Consider the following 13,725-nt stretch of genomic DNA (forward strand, 5'->3'; position numbering starts at 1 on the left):
TAATGCAGATCAGTTTCGTATTTTCCTTCTTTTGGGTGTGAGTTGTTAACGGTTTAGAAATTTGAACGGTAGTCTTACTACTTTGTGTTTGATTAATGAATATTAGTTCAGGCTGGAATTGCCTAGAAATGATAATGGAGATGCAATGGACATGTCAGAGGACTTCATTCCTGTGTGTGTCTTTTCCCAGACGAGCGAAGTTAACATTTATAGTTTCCATTACCTGCATTATACCATACTCTTTTTTCCTGTCTTATGCGCTTCATTTTAGATGTGCTCGATATTTATATGTGGATAAGATATATTTACCATGCAGTGTCCGTTTACTTATTTCCTGTAAATTATTCATTATTCTGAGGTTTGTGATTTTTTGCATTTCCGTTTACTTATTTCTTTTATAATATACAAAATACCCTTTTTTTTTTTAAATAACTTGATTGAATACATAGAGGGTAAAAGATTACAAGGAAAGAAACGACATACAATAGGCCAAAAAATAAGGAAAAAACAAAACTAAACACAAAGGAAAAGAGAAAACACGAAAAGAGCATTACAAAGAGAACATAAACGCCTCCTACCCTTCGACCAAATTAACGAACGAGATGGATTTGGCCCAAGCTAGATTTCTACTCCAATGATAAATGAGGCATTTAACTGAGAAGAAAACCTTGTCTGCCGACCTGCCGACCACTCTTTATCTCTGAAGACCACTTCGTTTCTGGTCTTCCACACACACACACACACACACACACACACACACACACCCCCTAAGAGAATAGTTATAATAAGACCTGTGTTTTTATTTTCGCTTAGGTGTTATGAAATTTAAAGATGTTGGTTTAGTTTGAAACTCCAACGGGTTTCTCCGTGTTCAAAGTATTGATAGTTCTTTTCTGTTTAATTAGTTGTGCACTTAGGGTATTCTGATTTGTGCAAAATCTTGCCTATGGTGGCCTCTGAGTACATGATTCTGAAGTTTTAGCGACCGAAGTAAAACCCTTTAATAGAAAGTCAAATTGAGGCAGTCTATTGAAAATACGGTAATGCTACTGTGCCCAGCTGGGTGACCAGTAAATTGCCCAGTCCAGTCACCCTGCTGACGTGGCACAGTAGTTGAATTTGTTGACCTAGATCTTGGCCGTTCAAGATTGAACGGCCAGGATTTTAAAAAAAAAAAAAATCCAAAACCCCCCCCAAATTAAAAACTCGGGCTGCCTGTCATCTCTCCCTCCCTCTCGTCTCCTCCTCCCTCTCGTCTCCTCCTCCCTCTCAATCTCTCAACAAATTCGAACCCTAACCTCAAAAACTTACTCATCTCTCCTATCTCTCTCTCTATTTTGAATTTTCTTACACAAACTTTGATGTATTGTTCTCAACTCAAATTCAAAATAAAAAACCCTAGATGACAACTTCTGACTTTGAACTTGAAAATCAAAGGGAATCTCTATTATTTGGAGGTGAATCTCATAGATATTTATCGGATTTTGAAGATGAAAGGTTTTCAAATAGTGGAAGTGAATATCAAAAAGATTTTTCGAATTTGGGTTGTGAAACTCAAACACCTAACTCTGAATTTGAAGGTCAGTAAACATCATTATTTTTCTTATTCATCCCTTACTTTTTGATATATATATATATATGTTATAGTTATTTTGTTTAAGATTTTATTTGACTTGATTTAATAATAAATTACTGTAGTTGAAGAAGAGTTTCACACTGATCAACATGTTGAACAAGCCACAGACAAAGAACCAATAGTTCCACCTGAAATTGGAATGAAATTCAGTACTGAAGATGAGGTGTTCGAGTTTTTCAAAAAATATGCTAAGATAAAAGGATTTTCAATTAAGAAGAGATCAAAAGTGAAAAACCTCGATGGGCATGCCACTTATATAACAATTTCGTGTTGTAGAGAAGGCAGCAAAAATGCTAAGACTACCAAGTCATTGAATCCTAGGCCAAGTTGTCGATTAGGTTGTCAAGTTAAGATATGTGCAAAATTTGAATTAAACGGATTTTGGAAGATTTCAAAAGTTCAGCTAGACCACAACCACGACATTACTCCTACATCATCTCGGTACTTCAAATGTAATAGAACTATTAGTAATCCCGTGAAAAGACAACTTGAGTTGTGTGATAAAGCAGGCATCACAGCGAATAAAAATTTTCATCGACTTGTTGTTGAAGCTGGTGGGTACGATAATGTCCCATTTACAGAAAAAGATGTTCGAAATTACTTAGATGAAAAAAGAAGGGAACGATTTGGTAAAGGTGATGCAGAATCATTAAACAATTTTTTCTTAAAAATGGTTGAACAAAGAAATGGGTTCTTCTTCCAAACTGATTTGGATGAAGATGGTCGGCTAAAAAATGTGTTTTGGACGGATGGGCGAAGTAGAGAAGCATATAAGGAATTTGGTGATGTTATCACATTTGACACCACCTACAAGACAAATAGATATGAGATGCCATTTGCGCCATTTGTAGGGGTTAATCACCATGGGCAATCGATCCTTTTTGGTTTTGGCTTAATCACAAAAGAAGATACTGAATCATTTGTTTGGCTCTTTACTGCTTGGCTTGAGTGTATGGATAATGTTGCCCCTAAAGGTATCATTACTGATCAGGATGCAGCTATGAAACTCGCAATTGAGAAAGTATTTCCCAATACTAGACATAGATGGTGTCCGTGGCATATAATGAAAAAATTGCCTAACAAGTTTGGTAGTTACACCAATTACGAGGCAATAACTACAGCTTTAAAAAGATTGGTATTTGACATCCAAATAGTAGAAGAGTTTGAGAAAAAATGGTATGAGATGATCAATACCTTTCAGTTGCATAATAATGAATGGTTACAAGGATTATACGGAGAGAGACGAAGATGGGTTCCGTGCTTTCTGAAACCATATTTTTGGGCAGGTATGTCTAGCACTCAGAGAAGTGAGGGAATTAATGCTTTTTTTGATGGCTATCTAAACTCAAAGACGACACTAAAACAATTTGTGGAACAATGTGTTTATGCTTCCAAGAAAAAAATTGAAAATGAGAAATTTGCTGACTTCAAGTCTTTCTCGCAAATGGTTCCATGTTTGACTACATTACCAATGGAGGAACAAATTCAAAATGTATATACTATAGCAAAATTTCAAGAGTTTCAGTCAGAAATTACTGGAAAGATATATTGTTATTCGATTTCAACCCGTGAGACGCACATAGGGGTAGAGCATAAGATAGGAGAGGAAATTTCGGCGGGCGGTTATTCAAAGAATGTGACATTTATTGTGCTCTTCATGAAACCTACTACTGAAGTTCGGTGTTCTTGTCATTTGTTCGAGTTCAAGGGGATAGTATGTAGGCATGCCCTTCTAGTGTTACAACAAAACCGAATCTCTTTATTACCCGAAATTTATATTGTTAGACGATGGAGAAAAGATGTACGTAGGTCTCACACAAAGATGGTGATTGAAGTGGATGGTCAAAAGGGGACTGTAGAGGAATTGCGATACAATATATTGTGTCGCAAACTAAATGAACTTGCAGACTTTGCTTCTGAGCATGAAGACCATTTCTTGAGTCTTTCGGAATGGGTTGATAATGCGTTGGAGATGTATAAGACGAGTCAACCAATTGCTTCAAGTGTGAATGAGAAGATAGATGAGCCATTTGAAGAAAGTAACGGAAACATTAATATCCATGATCCAGTAGTTACTACTCGCAAAGGACGTCCACGAGAAAAAAGATTAAAACCGATAAAGAGGACGAGTAGGAAAACAGCAAAGGGCGACACTCTCCCAAATACCCAATGATCCGGTGGACAAGAATATTTGTAAGTTGTTGTTTGTGATTGTCTTAGTATATTTGAACTTGGACAATTTTTTTTTGTTTATGAAACTAAGTCTATGATTTTCTATGTGCCAGGTGAATCTTCGAAGCAAGATGAGTCAAGGAGATGAAAAAATATCACAGAAACTTGAGGACTATGTAAACTTCCTCACTCTTTCACTTTCATTTCAACTTGTATTATTTGAACTTGTTACAAAATTTCTTAGTTCTTTCATATACTAATGCAGGACTAAGTTATTCATGGGGGTCTATAACGGAAAGAAAGAGGAAAACGAATTTTGCAAAGCTGAACAAAAGTTATTTAGCTGAACAGAAGTTATTTAGTTATATCTTTTATACATCAATTACTTATCTTTAAAACTTGGCATTTTGAGATTGATTTGTGTTGAAAACAGATCTGTATCCGTCGAATTTTGTCAAAGCTTGAATGTGTTTATCAATTGTCTTGAGCATTTCAATGATTCGATCAATGTGTTTATCAATGTGTTTATCAATTGTCAAAGCTTGAATGTGTTTATCAACGTGTTTATCAATTATTTTGGAGCTATTTGATATGGATCATGTTGAAATATGTTGGCTGCATTTGAATTACAAAACCGAGGTTACTTCCATGGTTGAGCAGATAAAAAATATGTTGGCTGCATTTGCTTCTAATCCAGCTGAGAATTGGAAGGAGAAGGATCGTGCTATATACTTGGTTGTGATACCAAAGCAGCTGAGAATTGGAAGGAGAAGGATCGTGCTATATATTTGGTTGTGATACCAAAGCATGTCGCAGTTGGGCTGATGCCTGATGTTTATGCAGTCGTATTTTATTCGCTTTCGGTACCGAAAGTTCTAATCAGGAATTAGAACAACAAATGACTCAGGTTTAGGTGAAATAGAATGTTCACTCATACACATAAGAACTGGGTATTTCAATATATTAAGCATCACAACCTATTTCAATATATTAAGCATCACATAAGAATGTTCACCCGAATTTGTTTCTAGTGTTCATGATTTCCAGAGTAACTTAGATTTATTTGAGCAACGAAAAAACCCATTACTCTTTTCATAGACTCCATAACTTTTTCCGAGTTGAAGGTTCCTTGAAATGAGAACAAAGAATAGCGGTGAGAAATTGTAATATCTAATACATAACCATGCAACAATTCTGTATCTCTGCTTCCAAATGGTATAAATATTGCTGATTATCATTGAATTTACAACAAAAGAATAAAAGACTTTATCTTCAAAGAACAAAAGAATTTTTATACACACATTATCTAACAAAGAACAAAAGAATTTTTCAAACTTGTAAAGAAACAAAAACACTTTATCTTCTTCTATCGTGGAGGGTCAGAGATTTGATTCATTTCTACTTCTACTTGTGTAGATTCTCTTTGACGGTTATACTTTTCAGCTTCTCTTGCGGTTTGAATATCAGACGGAAATACATATTGATTGATAGCCGTTATAACGAAACGAGGAACTAATGCTGCGATTAGGATGGAAAATAGGCAAAACCAAAACGATGCAGTACTTGCTGCGTGAAAGATAGCCCTGCAAGGAAGAAAATTGAATGTGCAAATCAGCATCTTTTTATTGGTAGTTTGGATCAGAACGATACTGTACATTCTGTGGCTAACTGGAACAGCTGCAGTATCAAACGAACAGCAAATTCGGATCAGACTTAAGCGGGAAAAAATTGGAGTCAAAGAATTACGATTCGAAAGTTTATAAAGATTTACCTCTTCTTCCAACTCAGACTCGAGAATATAGACAAGGCTAGTACCGTCAATGATCAGAGCGAGAGAAATTTTATGACTACCGCCATTACTAAGATCACGGGCAGATATCGCCATGAGCTTCTTCAACATGTTCTTCCCATCTTCTAGGCTCTTTCGGTACCTACTGGACACTTGAAATGTAATAGCTACACAATCAAACACAAGGGTAATCAAGGCAAAGATCCCCTCATCAAAACCCTAAACCTTTCGGTCATAAAGGTGGCTGGAAAGCTCCAATCGAGTCCGACTAGGGTTGGAATTTCCGGTGAAGAAGGGTGCCGTTCCGAGTAGATGCCAAAATCCCGTTCCCGCCGAGTTGTTAACTGTTTCACTCGAGCAAAACCTTCCCTCGAGTACTGTAGGTCGCCCGTGTAATGGTAGCTTCAGCCAACCTCCAAATCGAATCCAATGGTGATGTTATACAAACCCGAGCTGCTGCCTTGCGTTCTTGCCGTTTCGCCGTCTCTTCTCGGTTCTCTTTCCGGCGTTTTGGTGTGCCGGCCAAGAGATGGCCGGAACTAGTCCCGCCTCTTCTCTCCCTTTCTCTCTCTGCACCCTATTTCTTCAACCCTAACTTTCTCATTGAAGAAGATGAAGTCCCCTAATCAGACTTCTTTCTTTCCTCCTAGACCCCCAACTACCAACCCTTGACTTGGTAAAACAATCTTTGACTTAGGGCTTATAAATAGGGGTGCCCATAAACTTCTCCTTTGGTCTTCTTCCTTGGGCTTTTGGGCCTTGGATTTTGGGCTCCATTAAGTAACCAAGGGGTGCCTTTAACTTGTCTCTACTTCCTCTAATTTTCAGAAAGACGAAAATGACCCTCAACTTCCTTCTTCCATAACTTTTCCGTCCGAACTCCGATTCGACTTCCGTTTTCGCCGCCGGATTCACCATCGACTCCACTTGCCACTTAACCTCTGATCTCTGCCAAAATTACCAAAATACCCCTGGTCTCTCTTTCCTTCCGGTCTCTTCCACATAAGATAAAAAAGTGATAAATGCTCCGTTTTATTCCGAATGAAGGGTCAAACTCCAAATAAGGTACCTACCAAGAAAAATTTATAAATAGTTAGAAATAAAACACGAAAAGAGCTAACTCATCGAAGTTAAGCAATCCAAATGTGGCATTTTAACGCCACATCAAACATCCCCAAACTTAGAATTTGCTAGTCCTCGAGCAAATAAACAAAACAATAAAGTAAAATCCTAACTCACTTTCGGAGGAATCCCGGTTGCATTTAGCGTATGCAACAAGCCGTTAAACCCCTAGGTTACCCCTAGTGGACGAGTGTCGTCTCGTGAGGGTTTCCAGTGAATATACCCACAAAATTCCAGTTTCAAAGAGATAAAAGATTTCAACATCGATGTAAATAAGATAATGACAACTAATGACACACTCAAGCATGCTAAACAAGCGAATCAAAATCGATAAACGTATATAAATGCTAAAAGTCTCCTCACTAATAGTCTCATCCGAAAATGTTAGCGTCCAATCATAATGAGCATCATCTAAGTCCAAAGTTACAAAACCTCGATTCCTATCTTAGTACATTTCGCCTCGACTTTAGCCTCACGGTTATACACTCAAAAACATGAAATCACTCAAGAATATATAATAATGGTTCACTCTAATGTGTGAGCATGGAATAAAGTGAAACTCAACACATACAAAACAAATGAGGATAACAAGCTTTAAAGTGAAATGATCTCTAAAGAATGGAAATAACCACTAAAATGGAATGGGGAAGTTCACTCACCCTTCTCACCCACTATACCCTCTAACAATGTTTCCTAAAGGTCAACGGATACAAGTAATGAGATGAAAGTAGTGAAATCCCGAGAATGTCGACGTCTTCAATAAAAAGAACGCTCAAACAACTACTAAATTTAGCTTTTGCTTTGAACACTTTATTATTCACAACACAAACAAAATAACAAATAAACTCAATCTTTTTTTTTTTTTTCTTTTCCTTTTTTTTCATTCTTTTTTTTTTTTTTTTTTTTTTTTAACTTTTTTTTTCATAACAAAACAGGAACACTAGTATTCTCAACAAACAACTCATTCTCACTTTGTTTCACATTCTTTTTCTATACTTTCCAAGTCTTCATTCTCGGGAGTAGTATGTGAATGGGTGGTGGAGTGTCCGTTTCCCTAAAGTTGACACTATTGTCGGGTTTCATGGACTACAAGGGTAAGGTCGCTATCCTGATGTCACTCCTAGTGGCTAAGAAAGTTGAGCTCATGAGATCGTCTAAGCTCTTTTGAAAAGTTGCGAGGTTGAGTAGCTCTTCATTCTACTCGGAGTTAGCGCAGAAGAGTACACTCGAAAACAATATAAAGGCTCAGATATCTCACATGGGTTTAAGTCTCCACTAATGACAAGTATAGGTCCCTCAGAAATGTTTATTCTTCCTTAGGATGCTACTCATATGATCAGACAACAAACGCTAAAGGACTCGACATTCATGAAAAAGACTAAGAACATGCATAACATTCACCAAAACTGAAACACATGCATCAACATACTTAAGCATACCACTAAAGTCATATCAAATCTACCCAAAAATTTTCAAATTTGGTCGAATTATTGAACCCTCTTGTCTTTTGAAACCCCATGGTCATGGCTAAAAGTCATACCCCATCCCCAAACTTAAAACTAACATTGTCCTCAATGTTTCAACCATATACTCACCAAAAGATAAGACATATTAATTTAAAGAGAAGAATGAAAAGATATTACCATAGCCGGAGGAGATAAGAGATACTACTACCGAGACTCGTGTATGAACAGGTTCCAAGTTGATGTCGAGCTCGTCGCCATCCCCAAACTTGGAACAAACCATGCCTCAGAAGCAAAACAAGTAAGAAATGCTCCTATGATCAACAAGAAATATGAGAATGAAGTACATAAGATCATGACCATAAAAATGACCACTAACGCGGGTACACACGATTGCATTGAGCTATGCAATTAGCCGTTGATTCTCTTGCTTTCGCAAGAGCACGAGTTCTGTCTCGTGGAGGGTTTCCAGAGATGATACCCACAAACATCAAGACCCATCTCAATCAGTCAAAGATCATACAATAAGAGACGGAAATTTTGGGGGTCAACCCAAAGAAAGCTATATGCCGGTGCTAATCGTCTCACATAAAGATAAAGGATATGAAGTGCACATGAGACAATAAAAGAAAGCAAGCCATCCCCAAACTTAGTGGGTGCACAGTCCACTAAGTAGGCATAAATAGAAGGAACGACAACAAAGAAATCATCAAAAGGATCGACGTACACGTGAAGGGTCAAAATATCAGTCGAAGGCAAAAAATCATCTGGAAGCTTAGTGGACAGAATATCCACTATGTCCATAGACGTCTTTGGAAAGACGTCTGAAATGTCCCAAAAGGGATCAACAACCGAGTTTGAGATCATGTGGAAAGTCGAACTAGACTCTAAGGGTAAGGCAATATGCTCGGGGACCAAGTCAAAGTCCATGGTTTCCTTAGGTAAATAGTCTGACGAACTATCCAACATGTCTCTAACTACTACGTCATCAATATCCTTAAAGACATCTGGAGCCTCGCAGTCAGTTATATTAGCAGGCCTTCCTAGAATTGCATCTAACACTAACTCCTTACAAGTGTCAAAAATCGGATAGTTCATAATCATGTCATCCTCAAACTTGCTCGTAGAGCCATCACCCTGAACATCAACGTCTAATGTAGTCCTATCATGGTGAGACGACACTGGTGGAGGAAACAAGACGACAAGGTCATCAGACCGTTCAGGCTCTAAGGTACTATCAGTAAATTCATCGACATTTAACTTAGTACTAGGGTTAGACGTATTACCCTCGTCATCGTACCTAGTACCCTCTTGAGTTTGGGGTGGTGAAACCCCTTCCTCGTCGACGAATAACTGTGACTTAAGCGTCTTTACCTGTTGAGTCAATGACTCAATCTCCTGCGTCGTTTGAGTCCGAAATTGTGACATTATCTCTCTAAGACGACTCGTGGACTCTTCAAGAGTCTCCTCATAATAAGGCTCACTAGTGTAGTTCAATGAAGACTCTTGATCATAACTCTCATCGTACATATTAGGATAATACCTGCCTCTAAAATCATTGGTCTCTAAATAGTGTGGACTACAAGGTCTCTCATGCATATTTGGTGTCAGACCATATCCATCACTAATTTGACCATCTCTGTACATTTGTCGGTATTCTCCTAATGTCATACGAGATCGATCAGGTTCTGGTCTACTCCACTCACTAATCGGACCGTTTCTAGACATTCGTTGATAATCCCCAAATGTCATACCAGGTTGGTCAGACTCGTTTCTACTCATCTGTTGGTATTCCCCTAAGGTCATACCAGGTCGGCCAGTGATGGAACTCCTCAGATCAAGGTCATCATCAACATGGAATGGCCAACCGTTAGAATAACGTGCCATGATCTCACAATGCTCAAGGAACTAACAAACAAGCTATCAATGCAAATCAAAACTTATCCAACCAATCACACACAAGTAAGAAAGAAAGAGATAGAATACGATACTAGCGGATGCTCCTCTCGTTTCGTTTTTCCTTCGATTTCTTTCTTTTCCTTCGCTCCTATTTCTCTTTTTGGCTTTTTTTTTTCTCTTAAAGTAGTTCCTGAAAACAAGAAAGAGTCAGAACTATGAAAATAAACAAAAACGTCTAAGTTAACGAATAACACTAAACTAATGAACAAAACAAGCAAACAATATCCAAACTACTAAACCTATCCCCGGCAGCGGCGCCAAAAACTTGATGGGCCTAAAAGGTTACCCTAAAAGGTCTCCACCCGCAAGTATACGGGCGTCAAGTAATAACCCGGTAAGACCGGGATCGATCCACGAAGATAGGAAGGTAATACGAATATCGAGAAAGTCTAACCCACCGGTTTAAGTGTCAGTCACTAACTCAGACTAAAAACGAAAAGATAATAAGTTGGGTTTTTGGATTGATTTCAAATAAATAAACAATTAAGACTAACTAAACTAAAGGTGAGAGATTCGGGAAGAGTCGAGCAAGAATCGAATGAGAGGGATACTTCGATCCACAAAGTCGATAGTGACTATTACTAATAATCAATAAGCATGAAAAGTTAGTTAACTTCACCCATTTACTTGGATTGGTCAACGAACTCTTTGTATAACTCAGATTCTAGTCCATGAACGGTCTAAAAACCCGGAAGATTTCATCATTAAAACTCATTTGTCACATCAAAACATGTATCACGAGTATCCGAATACAAAAGTTAGCTAGACATAGCGATACAAATAATAAATGGGAAGAAAATAAAGAAAGACATGAGTTAAGGTGAGAATCTCCCTATTCCGATGAGGCGCGAGACTAAGATCGACGGGAAATATAAGTGTTCAAGTGCTGTCGATCTCCCTGTAACAGAATGCAGGGGTCCCCTTAACAGTGTATAATAGGTGTCCTCTCAGCAGAACTTGACCTCCCCTTAACAGAGTGTCATCTTCTTCCTCTCAAACCAAATCCACCATGAAAGCTTGATCAAGCTTTCTCTCACTAGAATTTTGAACACCAAAACCCAATCAAACACAAGGGTAATCAAGGCAAAGATCCCCTCATCAAAACCCTAAACCTTTCGGTCATAAAGGTGGCTGGAAAGCTCCAATCGAGTCCGACTAGGGTTGGAATTTCCGGTGAAGAAGGGTGCCGTTCCGAGTAGATGCCAAAATCCCGTTCCCGCCGAGTTGTTAACTGTTTCACTCGAGCAAAACCTTCCCTCGAGTACTGTAGGTCGCCCGTGTAATGGTAGCTTCAGCCAACCTCCAAATCGAATCCAATGGTGATGTTATACAAACCCGAGCTGCTGCCTTGCGTTCTTGCCGTTTCGCCGTCTCTTCTCGGTTCTCTTTCCGGCGTTTTGGTGTGCCGGCCAAGAGATGGCCGGAACTAGTCCCGCCTCTTCTCTCCCTTTCTCTCTCTGCACCCTATTTCTTCAACCCTAACTTTCTCATTGAAGAAGATGAAGTCCCCTAATCAGACTTCTTTCTTTCCTCCTAGACCCCCAACTACCAACCCTTGACTTGGTAAAACAATCTTTGACTTAGGGCTTATAAAGAGGGGTGCCCATAAACTTCTCCTTTGGTCTTCTTCCTTGGGCTTTTGGGCCTTGGATTTTGGGCTCCATTAAGTAACCAAGGGGTGCCTTTAACTTGTCTCTACTTCCTCTAATTTTCAGAAAGACGAAAATGACCCTCAACTTCCTTCTTCCATAACTTTTCCGTCCGAACTCCGATTCGACTTCCGTTTTCGCCGCCGGATTCACCATCGACTCCACTTGCCACTTAACCTCTGATCTCTGCCAAAATTACCAAAATACCCCTGGTCTCTCTTTCCTTCCGGTCTCTTCCACATAAGATAAAAAAGTGATAAATGCTCCGTTTTATTCCGAATGAAGGGTCAAACTCCAAATAAGGTACCTACCAAGAAAAATTTATAAATAGTTAGAAATAAAACACGAAAAGAGCTAACTCATCGAAGTTAAGCAATCCAAATGTGGCATTTTAACGCCACATCACAAACGTTTCAAAAAAAATTTGACAAGCCGGCAGAGTTGGAGTTACATAATTATCAAAATTAGATGATTCTTTTGGGTCTCAATTTCTGATGTCGCAAACACGTTCTGGGTTGGCGCAGCAGGAAGCCCTTACCGAGCCACATGTCATGCAAATCCGCTAATCATTGTAGAAGGATTAATGGAATTTGAAAAGCATAAAGAGTTCGCTGGTACAATCAGTCAAACAAGTCAGTTTGAGCCCAGGTCGCGGACTCAGAGACCGGAGTTAAAGCATGTGATTCCGACTCAATTAGCTGACAAAGACACACATAAACAGCTAAACAAATGCTCAAAAGGTGGTGAAAGTGTAACAATCAGAAGTAACACTTTCACCGCCTCTAAGCCTCTAAAGGCTGCTTAACCTTTTGAAGTTAACAATGTTGTCGGAGACAAGCATCCTGTTGGTTGGACTGGGAGCTCAGCTAGACTTGTTTCTCAAGCAGAACAATTTGTTAGTGTCAATACAAAGGAACATGGAGAAAGCGAAGTTCTAAAGAAAAGAAAGAATCGAAGTTGTTGTAAGTTCAAAGGTCTTTTCGAACGGGGTTGTTTTGTTGTTAGCCATGGGTATCTGATGTATTTTACAAGGCCAGGAATGCTGAGGATTCTTCTGGTATTAGTCCTTTTTACTACGATGGAACTGGATTGAGCTTGGATATGGAGAACCCCGAACCTAAACATTGGCCATTCTTCCAAAATTGGCACAGGGTGAGTTTGCTAGATTCGATGGTTCTCTGATGGACCAGGATTACGATTTTTCAACCTCGCTTACTAACATTATAGAGAAGAGCTCCATGGAGCCCACCAATCGTCTCTAAAGACTGACCGAGTAGGCTTTCATGAGGAAATTGAACAAGACTCCTCACGTATCATAGGAGCTGATACTATGGATTCACGGTCTGGTTACACTCCCTCGCAGGTCAAGGACAATGAAAATCCACATTATGATGACATGTCTTTTCCGAAAGCAGAGAATAACCCAGAAAAAATAGACGAGGTACTTTTTTTTTCTTTTCTGAAGTTTAATTTTTTTATCTAGATGCTTCTTGAAAAACTTCCTTGTTGCAAATATTGTTACCTTACTTTTTTGATACTTCTGGCAAAAAATTGTAATATGGGGGGAAGCCTCTTCGAAACTTCTCTGACAGATATTGAGTTCACCACCTTGCAGGTATGTTTGATGGTGTTGCAGTATGTTTTGCCTTTCTGGTAAAAGGTCTTGCATTATATTATTTACAATTTGGTCGAAGCCGCTTCACAAATATAATAATTCAAAAATCTTAACTTTTAGTATTTAATTCCATTCTTTTAACTTTTTCGCAGAGTATTGTATACAAAAAAGTCAAATTTCCACTCAATTTCAATTCTTTTGAAAATTGAATACAAAAAAGTCAAAATTTCGAATCATTTAGGTGGATATCTGACACGAATATTCTATAAGTAATGTTCCGTATACATAATCTGAAAAATCAAAAAATTTCGGTCGAAATG

At 38.5% G+C, this 13,725-nt stretch overlaps 2 protein-coding genes and 1 long non-coding RNA gene across 3 annotated transcripts; 1 reads left to right on the forward strand and 2 right to left on the reverse strand.

Annotated features, from left to right (window-relative positions):
* Window positions 1–1,204: 1,204 nt before the first annotated feature.
* On the forward strand, window positions 1,205–4,336 carry LOC147530383 (protein FAR1-RELATED SEQUENCE 5-like). Its single transcript, XM_086651389.1, has 4 exons — window positions 1,205–1,580; window positions 1,699–3,829; window positions 3,922–3,984; window positions 4,074–4,336. The coding sequence occupies exons 1-2, from the start codon at window positions 1,403–1,405 to the stop codon at window positions 3,807–3,809; spliced, it is 2,289 nt and encodes a 762-aa protein (XP_086507515.1). The 5' UTR covers window positions 1,205–1,402; the 3' UTR covers window positions 3,810–3,829; window positions 3,922–3,984; window positions 4,074–4,336.
* Window positions 4,337–5,009: 673 nt separating this feature from the next.
* Window positions 5,010–6,185, reverse strand: LOC147530384 (uncharacterized). The gene is made up of 2 exons (XR_015229246.1): window positions 5,580–6,185; window positions 5,010–5,485 (listed from the first exon to the last, which is right to left on the reverse strand). It is a non-coding gene; the product is annotated as an uncharacterized LOC147530384 (long non-coding RNA).
* Window positions 6,186–7,704: 1,519 nt separating this feature from the next.
* On the reverse strand, window positions 7,705–12,098 carry LOC147530385 (uncharacterized). Its single transcript, XM_086651381.1, has 2 exons — window positions 11,619–12,098; window positions 7,705–10,380 (listed from the first exon to the last, which is right to left on the reverse strand). Exon 2 carries the CDS (start codon window positions 10,067–10,069, stop codon window positions 8,693–8,695), a length of 1,377 nt encoding a protein of 458 aa, XP_086507507.1. The 5' UTR covers window positions 10,070–10,380; window positions 11,619–12,098; the 3' UTR covers window positions 7,705–8,692.
* Between the last annotated feature and the right edge of the window lie 1,627 nt (window positions 12,099–13,725).

The sequence above is a fragment of the Eschscholzia californica genome, unplaced genomic scaffold, assembly GCF_041429995.1.
Source record: "Eschscholzia californica isolate CP2 unplaced genomic scaffold, dmEscCali1.0.p SCAF_7, whole genome shotgun sequence".
In the NCBI taxonomy this organism is placed as follows: Eukaryota; Viridiplantae; Streptophyta; class Magnoliopsida; order Ranunculales; family Papaveraceae; genus Eschscholzia; species Eschscholzia californica.